This window comes from Prionailurus bengalensis, chromosome D1, assembly GCF_016509475.1.
Source record: "Prionailurus bengalensis isolate Pbe53 chromosome D1, Fcat_Pben_1.1_paternal_pri, whole genome shotgun sequence".
NCBI lineage: Eukaryota > Metazoa > Chordata > Mammalia > Carnivora > Felidae > Prionailurus > Prionailurus bengalensis.
This window is the reverse complement of record NC_057346.1, coordinates 25,975,561-25,993,838: the sequence shown is the minus strand read 5'-3', so window position 1 is coordinate 25,993,838 and position 18,278 is coordinate 25,975,561. Positions and strand designations below refer to the sequence as shown.

At 37.3% G+C, this 18,278-nt stretch overlaps 1 protein-coding gene across 4 annotated transcripts in view; it reads left to right on the top strand.

The window, feature by feature from the left end:
* Positions 1–18,278, top strand: part of ARHGAP32 (Rho GTPase activating protein 32) — a 302,758-nt gene that overhangs the window by 176,362 nt on the left and 108,118 nt on the right. For all 4 annotated transcript variants that reach the window (XM_043579809.1, XM_043579808.1, XM_043579812.1 and 1 more), the window contains one exon: positions 8,168–8,254. In XM_043579809.1, coding sequence (XP_043435744.1) covers positions 8,168–8,254 — 87 coding nt within the window. The remainder of the gene's footprint in view (positions 1–8,167; positions 8,255–18,278) is intronic.

The window sequence follows — 18,278 nt, the reverse complement described above, 5'->3', positions numbered from 1 at the left end:
AAAATATTAGCAAACTGAGCCCAACAATACATTAAAAAAATATCATTCACCACAATCAAGTGCGATTTATTCCTGGGATGCAAATCAATTCTTGGGTTCAGTATTTGCAAATCAATCAGCTTGATACATCACATCAATAAGGTAAAGGATAAAAACCTTATGATCATTTCCATTGGTACAGAAAAAGCATCTGACAGAGTACAATATCCATTCATGATAAAAGCCCTCAACAAAGTAGGTTTAGAGGGAACATATGTCTAATAATGAAGGCCATATATGAAAAACCCACACATCTTCAATGGGGAAAAACAGAACTTTTCCTTTAAGGAACAAGACAGGGATGTCCATTTGCACCCCTTTTATTCAACATGGTACTGGAAGTCCTAGCCACAGCAATGAGACAACAACAACAACAACAACAACAAAATAAAAGGCATCCATTTTGTTAAGGAAGAAGTAAAACTTTCACTTTTTGCAGATGACATGATACTATATATAGAAAACCTGAAAGACTCCAAAAAATTCGTAGAACTGATAAATGAGTCCAGTTAAGTCGCAGGATACAAAATCAATGTAGAGCAATCTGTTGGATTTCTACATACTAATAATGAAGCAACAGAAAGAGAAATTAAGAAAACAATCCCATTTATACTTGCACCAAAAATATTAAACTACCTAGGAGTAAGCTTTACCAAGGAGGTGAAAGACCTGTACTCTGAAAACTATAAAACATAGATGAAAGAAATTGATGACAAAACAAAGAAATGGAAAGACATTCCATGCTCATATATTGGAAGAAAAAATATGGTTAAAATGTCTATACTATCCCCAACAGTCTACACAAAACATTTTAATTCAGTCCCTATCAAAATGCCAGCAGCATTTTTCACAGAACTAGAACAATTAAAAAATTTGGAACCACAAAAGACTCCGAATAGCCAAAGCAGTCTTGTAAAAGAAAAACAAAACTGGAGAATCACAATTCCAGACTTCAAGCTGTAGTAATCAAAAAAGTATGGTACTGGTACAAAAAGAGACACATAGATCAATGGAGCAGAGTAGAAAGCTCAGAAATAAGCCCACAATTATATGGTCAATTAATCTTTGATGAAGAAGGCTAACTAGGCAATGGGAAAAAATAAAGTCTCTTCAACAAATGATGTTGGGAAAACTGGACAGCTACATGGAAAAGAATGAAACTGGAACATGTTCTTTCACTATACAGAAAAACTCAGAATGAATTCAGGACCTAAATGTGAGACCTGAAACCATAAAAATCCCTGAAGAGAGCACAGGTAGTAATTTCTCTGACATCAGCTATAACAACATCTTTTTTGATATGTTTCTGGAGGCAAGGGAAACAAAATAAAAAAGAAGCTATTGGGACTATATCAAAATAAGCTTTTTGCACAGCAAAGGAAACAACCAACAAAACTAAAAGACAACCTACTGAATGGGAGAAGGTATTTGCAAATTACATATCCAGTCAAATGTTAGTATCCAAAATATATGAGAACTTATAGAACTGAACACCAAAAACAAAACCAACCAACCAACCAAACAAAACCACACCAGTTAATCCAGTTAAAAATGGGCAGAAGACACGAACAAAGATTTCTCCAAAGAAGACATCCAGAGGGTCAACAGACACATGGAAAGATGCTCAACACTGCTCATCAGCAAGAAATGCAAATCAAAAACCACAATAAGATAATCACCACACACCTGTCAGAATGGCTAAAATCAAAAACTGAAGAGACAGGTGTTAGTAAAGATGTGGAGGAAGAGGAACCTTTGTGTACTGTTGGTGGGAATACAAACTGGTACGGCTGTTGTAGAACACTGTGTGGAGGTTCCTCAATAAATTAAAAATAGGACTACCCTAGGATCCAGTAATCACAGCACTGGGTATTTATCCAAAGAATACAAAGACACTAATTTGAAGTGATACATGCACCCCTGTATTTATTGCAGTATTATTTACCCTTGATCTTAGCCAAAGGCTGAGAAGCGATATTGCAGCATTATTTACAATAGCCAAATTATGGAAGCAGCGTGTATCCATTAATAGATGAATGGATAAAAAAGAAGTGGTATATATACACAAGAGAATATTATTCAACCATCAAAAGGATGGAATCTTGCCATTTGCAATATCATGGATTATTGTATAATGCTAGAGAATATAAGGCTACCCAAAATAAGCCAGTCATAGAAGAACAAATACCATGTGATTTCACTCATATGTGGAACTTAAGAAACAAAAAACAAATGAGGAGGAAAAAGAAAAAAGGAGACAAAGCAAAAAAATGAGCTTTTAATTTAAGGGAAGAAACTGATGGTTACCAGAAGTGAGGTCGGGGTGGGTGGGTGAAGTAGGCGAAGGGGATTAAGAGAAGGGAATTTATGAGTCCTGAATAATACACGGAGTTATCAAACCACTGTATCGTATACCTGAAATTAAAATAACAATTTATGTTTATTGGAATTAAAAAGCAAATTGTATGGGTGAGACCCCAACCAGGCAAAACTGATAACTGTGGCCCCTGGGCTGACCTGCATTTTGGCTCTGTAGATGGGCAGAGCTCCTGGTGGGGCTTTCTTACCAGGCAAGGTTGCCAGCAGGGGCATGGTGCCATGGTGTCATGGTACCAGTATCCATTGGCTGGTTGCTCTGTGTCGCACCCCCCTTTTTTGTTACTAAGTGACCTTAGGTGGTCTCCCTCTGCCAATTCCTTCAGTTCCCTGTGAGGAAAGACAGGAATGGGCCTCCTGAAGATCACGTCTGAGCATTGGGGAATTTGGATATCTCTAATGGGCTCTTTTCTCCCAAAGGAAGGTCACAGTCCTAGGGAATCCTTTCAGTGTGGTGCTATGCTGGCCTGGGAAAGGGGTGATAGTCATCGTGAAACCACTCCTCTTTACCTTCTGATGTGACTGTCTTAATTTTTGTGGTCTAAGTTTTGTGTTGACCTCATCTCCCAAGTTCTGGGATTTTCAGAAAGGTATTCTTGTGTGTTGATAGTTGCTAATGCCTGTTTTTGTGTGGGGGTCTAGAGTCTGGGCTCTCCTGTTCTTCCTTCCATCTTCCTTTTTAATTTTTTTTTTTTTTTGAGACAGAATATGCACTTGGCAAGCAGGCATGGGAGGGGCAGAAGGAGAAGGAGAGAGAGAATCTTAAGCAGGCTCCATTCCCAGTGTGGAGCCTGATGCAGGGTTGGATCTCACGACTGTGAGGTCATGACCTAAGCCGAAATCAAGACTCAGACAGTCAACTGACTAAGCCGCCCAGGTGCCTCATCCTATTCTTCCATCTTCTTTATCTATTTTTTAATGTTTATTTATTTATTTTGGGGGAGAGAGAGAGACTTAGCACATGAGTGGGAGAGGGGCAGAAAGAGAGGAGAGAGAGAGAATCCCAAGCAGGCTCCACACTGTCACTGTTAAGCTTGATGCGGGGCTTGAACTCACAAACTGCGAGATCATGACCTGAGCCAAAACCAAGAGTCAGATGCTTAAGCGACTGAACCACCCAGGTGCCCCTTAGATTGTTTTTTTATATTTATTTTTGAGAGAAAGAGAGCGAGCCTGAGCACGAGTGGGGGAGGGGCAGAGAGAGAAGGCGGCAGAGCATCTGAAGTGGGCTTTGTGCTGACAGCAGAGAGCCCGATGGGGACTTGAACTCCCCAACCATAAGATTATGACCTGAGCTGAACCTGAATGCTTAACTGATTGAGCTGCCCAGGAGCCCCATATTCTTCCTTTTTCCTGATATGACTTCTATAATCTCTTTATGTCTTTCTCTTTTTCCTTCTGGGATTTTCATAATGCATGTGTTGGTCTTCTCAAAAGGTGTCCTACTGGTTCCTGAGTAACATTTCACCTTTTTTAAAAAAACGTTCATTTATTACAGGGGAGGGGTAGAGAGAGAGGGACAGAGGATCCAAAGTGGGCTCTGTACTGACAGCAGCGAGCCTGGTGCGGGGCTCAAACTCAAGAATGGCGAGATTATGACCTGAGCCAAAGTCGGATACTTAACTGAGTCCACCAGGTGCCCTACATTTCACTTTTTAAAAACTTTTTCTTTCTGTTCTTTGGACTGTATATAGGTTTATGCTGCTTTCTGAAACTTTTCGTTTTACCACTTTGCTTTGATGAAGACCTACATTAGTAGAGTAACGGCTTTTTTTCATAAAAGTGAAAACCCTTTTTGGATTTCTTTCAGTTAGCAAAACCAGGTACCAACTAACAGAGGTCTTTCGTAAAAGTAAGGTGGTGTAATGTAGACTTTTGAAAGGCATGGGATACTTTTTGCTTTATACCATTTTGGCTTTTAAAAGGTTTCAAAGGCTCTCTCTCAAAAATAAATAAACAATAAAAGATTTTAAAAAAAAGGTGGGGGGTGCCCGTGTATGGCTCAGTTGGTTAAGCGTAGGACTTTGGCTCAGGTCATGATTTCACGGTTTGTGAGTTCGAGCCCCGTGTCTCAACTGTGCTGACAGCTCAGAGCCTGGAGCCTGTTTCGGATTCTGTGTCTCCCTCTCTCTCTGCCCCTCCCCTGTTCATGCTCTGTGTCTGTCTCAAAAGTAAATAAACATTAAAAAAAATTTAAAGGTTAAAGGAATGCTCTACTTTTTGGATAGTGGGGGAAACCTGTGTTTTGACTTATTCTGTCTTTCAGTAAGCTGATTTTTCTTGCCCAAATCTGCTGTTGATCCCTTTAGTGCATTTTTTAGTTTTAGTTAATATTTAGATCCCTTTAGTTAGAATTTTTAGCCATTCCCCAGATTCGTTTTTTGTTCCCTTTTTTACTTTCTGTTTCTTCTTGATATTTTCATTTATTTATAAATTGTTTTTCAGGTTTCCTTTAGTTCTTTGTGGTTTCTTTGACTTCTTTGAGTGCGTTTCGTGTGGTACATTTAATATGTGTTAAGCCCTTTATCTGGACTTCTCAGGGATAGCTTCTATTGTTTTGTTTTGTTTTTTTTTCATGTCAATGACTCATGCCTTCTGGTTTCTTTGTATATCTTATGATTTTGTTGTTGTATACTGGACATTGGATATTATAATGTGGTAACCCTAGGAACTGGATTCTATCCCTCACCACAGGTTTGCTGTTTTTCATACTGAGGGCTGCAGTCTATGTTTTTAGTGACTTTAACAGACTATTTTTGAAAAGATCATGTTCCATGTCATATGTGCTCACTGAAGTCTTTCTTCTTTTACTTGTGTTCAGGTAGTATTTTGTCAGGGAATTCCCTGAAAGCCAAGAACTAAAAATAAAAAATAAAATAAAGAAAAAGCCACTTCCTCCAGTCTTTGCATACTTCCTTTGTGTTGGGGCACTCATTCAGCAATGAACCGGGCTTTTTACAGCTCTGACAGCCTGGAGAGTAGAGGTGAAAGCTTAGGTCTTCTCCCGTCTTTCGTGCATGTGTCCCAGCCTGAACATGTCCATGGGTTTCTAGAGTGCTCTCGTTTCCCAAGGAGCCTCTCTCCTCAGCTCTTTCTCCTGGGCTTTAAGCTGACTATAATCTTTTGCTTCATATGACTGAAGACTTTTAGTTTATTTTACAATATCTTAGCAACGCTGCTTTTTTAAATCCCTGAATGAGTTCCAAGTTAGGTGAAAAAGAGATGTGTGCCGTGTGTCGGTTCTTCATGTAGCTGCCAGACAGATTAGAAGGGACATGCAGTCGTTTGTCAATGATGTCTCTCCTCCTTCTGGATCCAGGGAAAGGGGGTCCGATACTTGGGGCCAGGACTGCTATCCACAGGAGTGCTGCCAAGATGGGGAGGAGTGGAGTGAGGGTGGGTGAAAATGCCACAGAGTTTTTAAGTTGGCCTTTTCTTGATTCAGCGTTCTCATGGTGATTGTAAACCTTTACTGTATTCTAGCATACTGCGAAAGTTGGTTGGGAGAGTTTTTGCTTGTTTGTTCATGTTTCTGTGAAGGGACTGGGATTTGCAGTTGCCTACTCTGCCATTTTACTGACATCATTGGACCATCTGTCTTTGCTGTTCGTTCCTCCACATCCATCTTTTTGCCTTTTGGGGCAAGTTTCTTCTCTTCTTCCTGACCCTCTCCTCCCCCCAGTTCTGTTTAGGAAGATTGATTTTATTTCTAGTCTTTACTTATTTTGTAGTTACTGACATTTTAATTTATTTTTATTTTTAATTTTTTTTTAAGTTTATTTCCAGAGAGAGAGAGTGAGCATGAGTGGACGAGGGGCAGAGAGAGAGGGAGAAAGACAATCCCAAGCAGGCTCTGTCCTGTCAGTGTGGAGCCCAACATGGGGCTCGATCCCAGGAATCGTGAGATCATGACCTGAGCTGAAATCAAGAGTCAGACATTTAACCGACTGAGCTACCCAGGCGCCCCTGTAGTTGCTGTCATTTTAAAGTTTTATATTCTCCCTTATGGTTTGGATGTTTAGAAATCTTGTGTGTTTTTTTCCCATTGCGTGGAAAGTGAAAATTGATGAGATATCTGACGATCTATTTATGCTTTACTGCTAAGCCACCAGTTTTCTGACCTAAGGGAGAGCATGCGCTCATTCTCTGTCTCAGTCTTGAGTGCCTCAGAGGGCCCTCTGCGCTTTCTTGCCCTGTCCCTGTCTACACTGGTTAGCTGCCGTGTGCTCGGGGAGACTTCACACACTGCACAGGTTCATCTCTCTCCGTTCTCCTGGTTTATCTGTCTCTGTTCTCCTGCTCTTGCTCGAGCTGTTGGTGCATTGACCCTGTCTATATACCTGGGGAGGGGGATGGGTATTGACTCTATGTTACAAGGTTTTCGTTGAAATTTTAGTTCATAAACTCTAGTCCATATGCGGTCTTCATGGTTTGGCTGGTTTCTGCTTAACCCTGTCTAATGCAGGTTCTTTATCCTCCTGCATCTTTACCAGGCTTTATGAGTCTGAGCACGTCCATGAGTCTCTTCTGTCGCATGAATGTCTTGTCACTTTCTACAACTTAGTTCATTTAGGTTTTTTCTCACCCTTAATCCTTTTTTTAAAGTATGATTTTGTAGTGAATCTGCCTTATTTTGACTGGTGTGAGAATAATCATTATCCTGCGAACTTCTACTTAAGACCAGAATGTTTTTTTTTTTAATACCTCAGTGATCCTGCTTTCAAAAATAGAGACTATGTCTTCATATTTTATTTTTATAATATTAGCTATAATGATAGGTAACATTAAGTACTTACTGAGTACCAGGCGTCTTGGTGAACACTTTCTGTGCATTATCTCATTTGATCCTCACAAACTTGAGAATAAGCATTATTATTTCATTCCCATTTTCCTGATGTGAGAATATATGGGTTGCTCAATATTGTACAGCTAGCTAGTGACACTTTTGAACTCAGGGCTGTGTGTCTCTGGAGCAGAGTTTGTAAACGTAATATAAATGTGAGAAGAGAGTTATATGTGAAAAAAGTCACAAAGCAAGTGGCATGATGAATGACAGTGAACATTCAGCCTAAATACTGGGGAACAAATGAAGAGCAATTAATTCTGTGGCAAAGTCTTCTGGAGACTACATGCCTCCTTTAAAGGGTTTGGTCACTTTTCCATTCCAGCTGGTTGTTGCTCATATGAGAATATGGGTCCGATATTTCAGATTTTCTGATTTTTCAAAGAAGTCAAAATGTGTATTTTTCCTATGAAACCACCCCATTTCTAAATTTGAGCTGCTGGTTTAAAAAGAAGTAAAATCCAATGTACAGACACACATAATTCTGAACTGACATGTGTCTGCAGGCCCGGACTATTCTCTGGGAAGTCAGTTTCCAGTCTGTGTAATAAAGCCTGAGCCCTGTCTAACCACTTGGGCATGCTGTCTCTCAGTGCCTGCCTTACTGCCTTCCTTTCACATATGTGCTAAATAAGGAGGTGAAGACCTACTCATGAATGAATGTATTTTATTTCTTTCTGTTATGCAGTTGTGCTAGTTTAGATTTAAGTTACAAAGACAATTCTTAGAAACGTAGTTTTTGAAAAATCCTGAATTCTTCATTTTGTCTTCCGTAAGCAATAGATTTCCATTAAAAGGCCTATCTTACAGCGAGTTAACGTGAGGGTTCAAGTATTACTGAATGCCTCGTTTATTCGTCATTAATCACAACTCTCCCTCTCTTCTGCCCTTTTTTTTTTTTTGACATAGCTTTCGCTTTCAGAAGAACAGAATGAAGTAACGAAAAACGGCTGTGAATCTAAAGAGCTGGTCTACCTCGTGCACATTGCTTGTCAGGTAATTTTGTGGATGTGGAGGCTCCTTTTAGTGCATTTCTTCAATGGCTAATAGAATTCACAGAAAGATACCTGTGTGATACTGAAGTGGAATTGGACACTGCATGACTATTGTTAAGAAAATAAATGGTATCCTTTAAAAAGATAAATGTGTTCATACAATATTACATGGAGGGCACAGTTTAGTATTGTAGCTTGCATATCTTCTATCTGCATCTTTAGAAAGTTTTTAAGGTTTTAGACGTTTGTGGATGAATACCAGTGACAATGGCAACACAAATGTTTTGTTTTATTCTTTGTCCCCGTCATATTGGCAGTTCTGCATGTACTCAGGGTTGAAACAATTAATAGAATCAGTCTTACAGATACTTAATTTACAGACATAATTGAAAGCTCTTCTTGTAAGAGTAAAGGAAATACATCGTTTATTGACAATTAGATTAAATGAATCAGCTACTGGTCCCCTATCACAGTAAAAGAGCAGATGAAGTTCTGCCTGAGGTGCTCACTTTTCTAACCAAGACAGTACATTTCACTATAGTGTTTGTAGTGTATGTGGTGTATATAGGGGTGTGTGTGTTTTAGAAGGGCACTGTTTCTTGACTCTTAGTGTTGAAACTTTTGTGACGGGGGTGCCTGGGTGACTCAGTCAAGTGTCTGACTCTGCTCGGATCATGATCTCATGGTTCATGAGTTTGAGTCCCACATCAGGCTCTGTGCTGACAGCTCAGAGCCTGGAGCCTGCTTTGGATTCTGTGTCTCCTTCTCTCTCTGCCCCTCCCCCATTCTCACACTGTGTGTGTGTGTCTCTCAAAATAAATGAACATTCCAATTTTTTTAATTTAAAAAATAAAACTGTTGTGAGTGTAATTACTGTGACTTCTCTTAATGAGATTTTAAAAGGGTCATTGTAGCATTATTTCCTCCATCAACTAAGTAGTTTAGTTCCTGTTAATTTACTTTACATTCATTAAGCCTTATGTCTAGTTTTAAGTTCATAATTGTAAAGTAAGTGTTTTTGAGGGAGGCTTTCTTTTGTGCAGTTTTTAGTTTTCTTTGGGAAAGAGCTAGATAAGGGCATTTATGTTTTTTTTTTCCTCAAAAAGTGTTATTCCTTCACCTGAAGTTAAAAATTATATGATCTTGAAAAATCTAATGCTTATCTCATATGGGAAATCCCTGACTTCTTAGTCTTCGTGACTTTAAGGAGAACCTTTGAGAATTTAGTGCTTTATTTATAGATGTAAGAATATGAGATTGGAAATTGACTTTAGCTTGTGCAGAAATAAGATGGCCAAAGTTTCTTATTGTTTAAATATGTTTTATTGTGTGTCATCTTGGTTCCTTTGAGGAAGTAGGCAGCTCTGAATCACTGTTTTGTGTCATGTTTCAAAAAATGCTTCTATTTCATGACTTAATTTTTAAGTGAAAGTTTCACATGTTCTATGGTGAACCATTACTCACACATTAGTGTAAATCATATCCTCTTTATCTAGAGTACATGATTGGCATGTCAATAATGAATTTATTAATCCCTCTATGACCTAACATCTTTTAGCATCTTTCCTTCTCACCATTAATTTTCGTATTTTCTGACAATGCAAATAGTTTTCTCATAAGCAAATCAAAATGTTATAAATACTGGTACCATATTTTTAAGTGAACTTGAAAAGGTAAGCATGGTATTTGGGAACCATATGCCAGAGTGTATAATTGTCACTTGATTATGCTTAGTGAATTAGTTACCTAGCTCCTTAGACTATTTCCTGGTTGCAAGTATCTTGTCAAGCTGCTTAAAAAATTCAGACTACTTGGTACGCTATTCATTACATCAAAGTAGTAATTTACTGCAATATAATAATGCCATCGTACCTCTCTGTAGCACTGAAAGTAATCATTGATGCACACCCCCTCCCCTCCCGGCTTACTTTCTGTATTCTTGCCATATGTGTTGGCCATAAATCATATTAAATTAGAATCATATATGTTTTTTAATAACTAAAATTATAAAGACTCATAATCAAACCCTCTCATTTTTGCCAGTGAGGGAATTGAAGCCCAAATTACTGATGTGGCTTTCCTAAGTTCTGTAAAATCTTAGCACTAACTTCTAGGGACTTCAGTTTCCTGATGATCAGTTTTTCCTGCATGTCAGTGGAATTTACAATCTAGAACAGACTTAAGAGATTGCCTAGTCTTCAGATAGGATATGATCACCATTACATGCTGATGTAATCTGTATGAGAAACCACTTTTTCACATATTGCATATTTTTGCTAATTTCTAATTTTTAATTAAAGTAAACTTGGAATTCTTTTTATTTAACCAAAGTATTTGTCTTTCATCTGAACCCACTCTTCTCCTGTTCTTTTATCCTAGAAAATGGCCAATTTTCTGTGAAAATTCTGAAAAAACTGGATTTTTTTTCAGCTTTTTGGAGGTTAAATAACACTGATTCTCTTAGGTCTTATCTTTGAAACTTTAATTGTGCTTTCATCTCTGCCTTTCAAGTTTTTATTTCTTGTTAAATTGTGAATTCAGAAATTTAAACCATGTCTTTCATACTGAATTGATCCAAATTCAGTAGGCATTTTGATTATCTATGTGTTTATATAAGTACACAGATACCGCGACATACAGTACAACATTTAATTCTTATAACAACTGTGTGAGGTAAATAGTCTGTGTTTCATTTTACACATGATGAAGACTCAGGAATGTTAATAACTTCCCCAGGGCCATAAAATTAAAGAGAAAGACCAGGATTTGAACCTCAGTCTAGTGTTTTTGTTTGTTTGTTTGTTTGTTTGTTTTACTGTTGTTGTCTAATATGATTTATACTCGGTTAGCTACTCTGAAATCTGCAAGCATTTTTAAAAAAATTTTTTTTTTCAACGTTTATTTATTTTTTGGGGGACAGAGAGAGACAGAGCATGAACGGGGGAGGGGCAGAGAGAGAGGGAGACACAGAATCAGAAACAGGCTCCAGGCTCTGAGCCATCAGCCCAGAGCCTGACGCGGGGCTCGAACTCACGGACCGTGAGATCGTGACCTGGCTGAAGTCGGACGCTTAACCGACTGCGCCACCCAGGCGCCCCTGAAATCTGGAAGCATTTTGTAAATGGTAGTAAATAATTACAGAAATGCACTGAGAGTGACAGTCAAGTTTCTTTGTATGACTTCAGTGGAGAGAGTTCGTATGTACATATTTTAGGACATATATATGTGTCTCTTTTTTTCTCATTTAGAAGCGTGGATTTATGGGTTTTTAGGATAAAAATACTTTTAGAAATTTTGGAAAATATGGGAAATTGAGAAAAAAGAATAAAATTGCCGTAACACTACTACCCTGATATAGTCTCTGCTTACACTTTTGTATATTCTTGCTTTGTTTTCCATAGTTGTATTTTAGGATTGGATACAGAAATATATATACAGTTTTATGTAATTATTTATAAAGCATTCCTCCGTTGGTTATAATCTCCCTGTAAACATTCATTAATTAATATACTGAAGTATAGTTGACATACAGTGTTATATTGTTTTAGGTGTACCAACATTGTGATTTGACGTTTACATGTGGTACAAATGTTCACCATGATACGTATACTTACCATCTGTTACCATACATAGTTATTACAATATTATTGACTCTGTTCTTTATGATGTACTTTACATCCCTCTTAGTTATTTTATAACTGGAATTTTATATCTCTTAATCCCCTTCACCTATTTCATGCATCCCCCACCCTTCTCCCCTCTGGCAGCCAGTTTGTGCTTTGTATTTATGAGTTTGTTTCTGTTTTGTTGTTTGTTCATTTGTTTTGTTTTTTAGAGTTCACATATAAATTAAATGATAAGGTGTTTGTCTTCCTGTGTCTGACTTATTCCAGTTAGCATGACCCCCTCAACGTCTGTCTGTGTTGTCACAAATGACAAGATCCCATTCTTTTTTTAATGGCTGAGTAATATTCCATGTACCTATATTCCATAACTTCTTTATTCATTCACCTTTCAGTTGACACTTAGGTTGTTTCCTTATCACATCTATAGTAAATGATGCTGCAGTGAACACAGTAGTGCATACATTATCTCTTTGAATGAGTGTTTTGTGTTTTTTTGGGGGGTAAATAGCCCGAAGAGGAATTGCTGCATCATAGGGTATTTCTGTTTTTAAATTTTTGAGGAACCTCTACACTAGTTTTTTTTTAGTGTTTGCGCCAATTTACATGCCCACCAACAGTACATAAGGGTTTCCTTTTCTCTATATCCTTGTGCCAACAATTGTTATTTCTTTTCTTTCTGATACTATCTCTTCTGACAGGTGGGAGTAACATCTCATTGTGGTTTTGAGTTGCATTTTCCTGTGATTAGCAATGTTGAACATTTTTTCATATGTCTCATGATCATCCGTATGGTCATTTTCTTCCATTTTCTTTGGAAAAATGTCTCTTCAGGTCTTGTGCCCATTTTTAAAATAAGATTTTTTTCTGTGTGTGTGTGTTTGGTTATTTGAGTTCTTTGTATATATATATCTTATTTGATATATCACTTGTAAATATCTTCTCCCATTTAGGAGGTTGCCTTTTCATTTTGTTGATGGTTTCCTTCTCTGGGAAAAAAAAAAAGATTTTTAGTTTGATGTAGTCTCAATTTTTTTATATTTGTTTTTGTTGCCCTTGCTTGAGACAAATCCAAAAAATAATACTGCTAAGACCAATGTCAAAGAGTTTATTGTCTGTGTTTTCTTTGGGAAGCTTTATGGTTTCAGGTCTTACATTTAGGTTTTGAATCCATTAAAAAAATTTTTTGTAACATTTATCTGAGAGAGAGAAAGAGACAGAGCATGAGTGGGGGTGGGGCAGAGAGAGAGGGAGGCAAGAATCTGAAGTAGGGTCCAGGCTCTGAGTGGTCAGCACAGAGCCTGTGGTGGGGCTCGAACTCATGAACTGTGAGATCGTGACCTGAGCTGAAGTCAGACACTTAACTTACTGAGCCACCCAGGCGCCCCAGATCTTGAATCTATTTTGAGTTTGTTTTCATATATGTTGTAAGGAAGTGGTTCAGTTTCATTCTTTTGCATGTAGCTCTCCAATTTTCCAAACACCATTTATTGAAGAGACCGTTGTGTATTTTGCCTCCTTTGTCATAGGTTAATTGACCATATAAGCATGAGTTTATTTCTGGGCTCTCTACTTTGTTCTGTTGATCTATGTGTCTCTTTTTGTGCCAGTACTATACTGTTTTGATTACTGTAGCTTAAAGGTGTAGTTTGAAATCTAGGAGCATGATACCTCCAGCTTTGTTCTTCTTCCTCAAGATTGTTTTGTCTGGATCTTCTGAGGTTGCATACAAATGTTAGAATTTTTTTGTTCTCGTTCTATGAAAAGTACTGTTGGTGTTTTGATAGGTTTCTAGTTCTATGAAAAGTACTGTTGGTGTTTTGATAGGGATTACATTGAATCTATAGATTGCTTTGAGCAGTATAGACCGTGAAACAATTTTAAATCTAGTCATGAGCATGGTATATCTTTACATTTATTTTTGCCATCTTTTTTTCATTAATGTCTTACAGTTTTCAGAGTATAGGAGTTTCACCTCCTTGGTTAAATTTATTTCTAGGTATTTTATTATTTTTAATGCAATTGCTAGTGAGATTTTTTTCTTAATTTCTCTTTCTGTTTGTTATTAGTATATGGAAATGCAACAGATTTCTTATATTAATTATATTAATTATCAAATTCATTATATTATCTAATATTAATTATATTAATTTTGTATCTGCAACTTTACTGAACTCATTCATTAGTTCTGATAGTTTTTCTGTGAAGTCTTCAGGGTTTTCTATATATAGTGTCATGTTATCTGCAAATAGTGACAGTTTTTACTTCTTCCTTACCAGTTTACATTCCTTTTACTTCTTTTTCATATCTGATTGTTATAGCAAAGACTTCCAGTACTTTGTTGAATAAAAGTGGTGAGACCTCATCCTTGACATGTTCCTGATCCTAGAGGCAAAGCCTTCAGCTTTTTGTCATTGAGTATGATTCTATCTGTAGTTGTGTTACATATGACCTTTATTATGTTGAGGTATGCTTCCTCTATTACCACTTTGTTGAGAGTTTTTATCATGAGTGGATGTCGAATTTTATCAAATGCTTTTTTTGCATCTATTGAAATGATGTGTTTTTTTTTATTCTTCATTTTGTTAATGTGGTGTATCATTTTGATTGATTTGTGGATATTGAACCATCTCTGCATCCCTGTCAAATCCCACTTGACCATGATGTGTGATCCTTGTACTGTTGAATTTATTCTTCTAATATTTTGTTGAGGATTTTTATAGTTCCATTCATTAGGGATATTGGTCTGCAGTTTTCTTTCTTTGTAGTGTCTTTGTCTGGTTTTGATATCAGAGTAATGCTAGTTCATAGAATGAATTTGGAAGGAGTCTTTCCTCTTCAGTTATTTGGAATAGATTAAGCATGCTAGGTATTCAGTTTTCTTTACTTTTTTTTTTCTCCAGTTTCACCTGTGAAGCCATCTGGCCCTAGACTTTTGTTTGTTGGGAGGTTTTTCATTACGGATTGAATTGTATTACTAGTACTTGGTCTGTTCAGATGTTCTTTTCTTCTTGATCAAGTCCTAGAAGATTTTATGTTTTTAGGGATTTATCTGTTTTTTGTAGGTTGTCTAATTTGTTGATGTGTAATTGTAGTAGTCTAACAACTTTTTGTATATCTGGGATGTGAGTTGTAAGTTCTCTTCATTTCTGATTTTATTTACTTGACTCCCTTTTTTTTTTCCTTGATTAGTCTGGCTAAATATGTTTGTTTTTTTACAGATTTTATTTTTTAAGTAGTCTCTACATCCATTGTGGGGCTCAAACTCACAACTCCAAGATCAAGAGTCACAAGCTCCACTGACTAAGCCAGCCAGGCACCACTGCCTAAAGGTTTATCAACTCTTAGTTTCATTGATCTTTTCTGATGTTTTTTAGTTTTTACTTCATTTAATCTGCTCTGATCTTTATTATTTTGTGTCTCCTACTAACTTTGGTTTTGTTTCTTCTTCTTTTTCCAATTTCTGTGGGTGTAAGTTTAGATTGTTAGAGATTTTTCTTTTTTCTTGAGGGAGGCCTGTATTGTTCTAACTTTTCCTCTTGGGACTGCTTTTGCTATTCCCTTAAGATTTTGAACTATTGTGTTTCCATTTTCATTTTTGTCCAGATACTTTTTTTATTTCTATTTTTATTTCTTTATTGACCAGTTGGTTATTTAGGCTCCAAATGATTGTGTTTTTTCTAGTTTTTGCCTTGTAACTGATTTCTGGTTTCATACTGTTGTTGTGGGAAAAGGTGCTTGATATGATATCAGTCTTTTAAAATTTATTGAGACTTGTCTTGTGGCCTAACATGTGATATGTCAAGGAAAATGTTGCATGTGCACTTGAAAAGAATGTGTATGGGGCGCCTGGGTGGCTCAGTCGGTTGAGCGTCCGACTTCGGCTCAGATCATGATCTCGCGGTCCGTGAGTTCGAGCCCTGCGTCAGGCTCTGTGCTGACGGCTCAGAGCCTGGAGCCTGTTTCAGATTCTGTGTCTCCCTCTCTCTCTGACCCTCCCCCATTCATGCTCTGTCTCTCTCTGTCTCAAAAATAAATAAACGTTAAAAAGAAAAAAATTTAAAAAAGAAAAAAAAAGAAAAAAAAAAGAAAAGAATGTGTATTATGCTGTTTTGGTAATGTTCTGTACATATATGTATGTCAGGTTTGTCTTAAACACTGTTTCAGGTCACTGTTTCCTTATTGATTTTTCTGTCTGGACACTGTATCTACTGATGTAAATGGGGTGTTAAAGTCTCCTACTATTGCTATATTACTGTCTGTTTTTTTGCTTTTTGTCTGTTAATATTTGCCTTATATATTTAGGGGCTTCTGTGTTGAGTATAGAGATATTTACAATTGTTACATTATCTTGTTGGATTGATGTCTATCATTATGTAATGTTTTTCTTTGTCTCTTCTCATAATCTTTGTCTTAAAGTCTATTTTGTCTGATAGGTGTATTGCTACTCCAGCTTTCTTTTTGCTACATTTGCATAGAGTATTATTTTTCATCTTTTTTACTTTCAGTCGGTATGTATCTTTATGTTTGAAGTGAATCTCTTGTAGGCAGCATATAGATGGGTCTTATATTTTTATCCATTTAAGTTGCCTATTGTCTTTTGACTGGAGCATTTAGCCCATTTACATTTAAAGCAATTATGGGTAGTTTTGTACTCATTGCCATTTTGTTCATTGTTTTCTAATTGTTTTTTGTATGTCTTCTCTTCTTGTTCTCTTACCTCATAACTTGATGACTTTATTTAATGTTATGTTTCGATTCCTTTCTATTTATTTTTTATGTATCTAGTATAGATTTTTGCAGTCAGTATGAAGTCATATGTAACACTCTTTGCATATAGTAGTCTGTTTTAAGTTTATGGTCTCTTAGGTTAGAACACATTCTGAACATACTACATTTTTACTCCCCATCCCCATGTTTTTATGTATTTGAATTCATATTTTACAGCTTTTTACTCAATGTGTCCCTTAACTAGTTATTGTAGATATTGTTGATTTTACTACATTTGTCTTTTAATCTTCATACCAGCTTTATGAGTGGTTGATCGACCACCTTTACTACATGTTAGCTTTTACCAGTGAAATTTTTCTTTCATAATTTTCTTACTTTAGGTATGGCCCTTTCTTTTATGCTTAAAAAAATCCTTTTAACTCTCTTAAAATGCCAGTTTAGTGGTGAAAATTTAAAATTTTGCTTGTCTGGGAAACTCTTTATATTTCCTTCAATTCTGAGTGAAAAATTTGCTGGTAGACTGTTCTTGTAGGTTTTCTCCTTTCAGCAGTTTAAATATATCATGCGTATTCCTTCTGGCCTGAAAACTTACTGCCGAAAAATCAGCTGATAGTCTTATGGGTGGTCCCTATACTTACTACTGGCTTTTCTCTTGTTGCTCTTAAGATTCTCTCTTTATCTTTAATTTTTGACATTTAAATTATGTGTCTTGGTGTGGTTCTCTTTTTTTTTTTTAATTTTTTTTTCAACGTTTTTTATTTATTTTTGGGACAGAGAGAGACAGAGCATGAATGGGGGAGGGGCAGAGAGAGAGGGAGACACAGAATCAGAAACAGGCTCCAGGCTCTGAGCCATCAGCCCAGAGCCCGACGCGGGGCTCGAACTCACGGACCGCGAGATCGTGACCTGGCTGAAGTCGGACGCTTAACCGACTACGCCACCCAGGTGCCCCGGTGTGGTTCTCTTTAATTCAGCTTGTTTGGGGCTCTCTTTACTTCCTGGACCTGGCTGTCTATTTTCTTTCAGATCGAGGAAGTCTTCAGAGGCTCTTTAAGTGGAAGCCTCAAATTTAGAGCCTCTGTGGGAAATAGTCCAGGCCATCTGGTTACAATGACAAGTCATTATATAGTCCGAGTGCTTGTTACAATATTAAAATCTAGTATAACATGGTCCTGGAACAGATACCTGTCAGACAGCTCTCATTTAGCCACATTGGTGTGTCTGAGGAGAATATTAAGCATTTTTAAAGTGATATTCTCTTGAGGCACCTGGATGGTTTCGTCGGTTGAGCATTCAACTTCAGCTCAGGTCATGATCTCGCAGTTCATGAGTTCAAGCCCCACATCGGGCTCTGTGCTGACTTCGGATCCTCATTCTCCCTCTCTCTCTGCCCCTCCTTCACTCGCTCTCCCTCAAAAATAAAATAAACATTAAAAAACAAATAAAGTGACTCTCTCAGATGCTTGGAAAATAGATCTTTAACGCCCTGTCCAAGCCCCCAACTCCCTGCCTCTCATACTAATCCCGATTTAGAATAAGTTGTCTTGGGGTGCCTAGGTGGCTCAGTCAGTTAAGTGTTTGACTTCAGCTTAGGTCATGATCTCATGGTTCATGGGTCTGAGCCCCGTATCAGGCTCTGTGCTGACACAGATGGTTCTGTGTCTCCCTCTC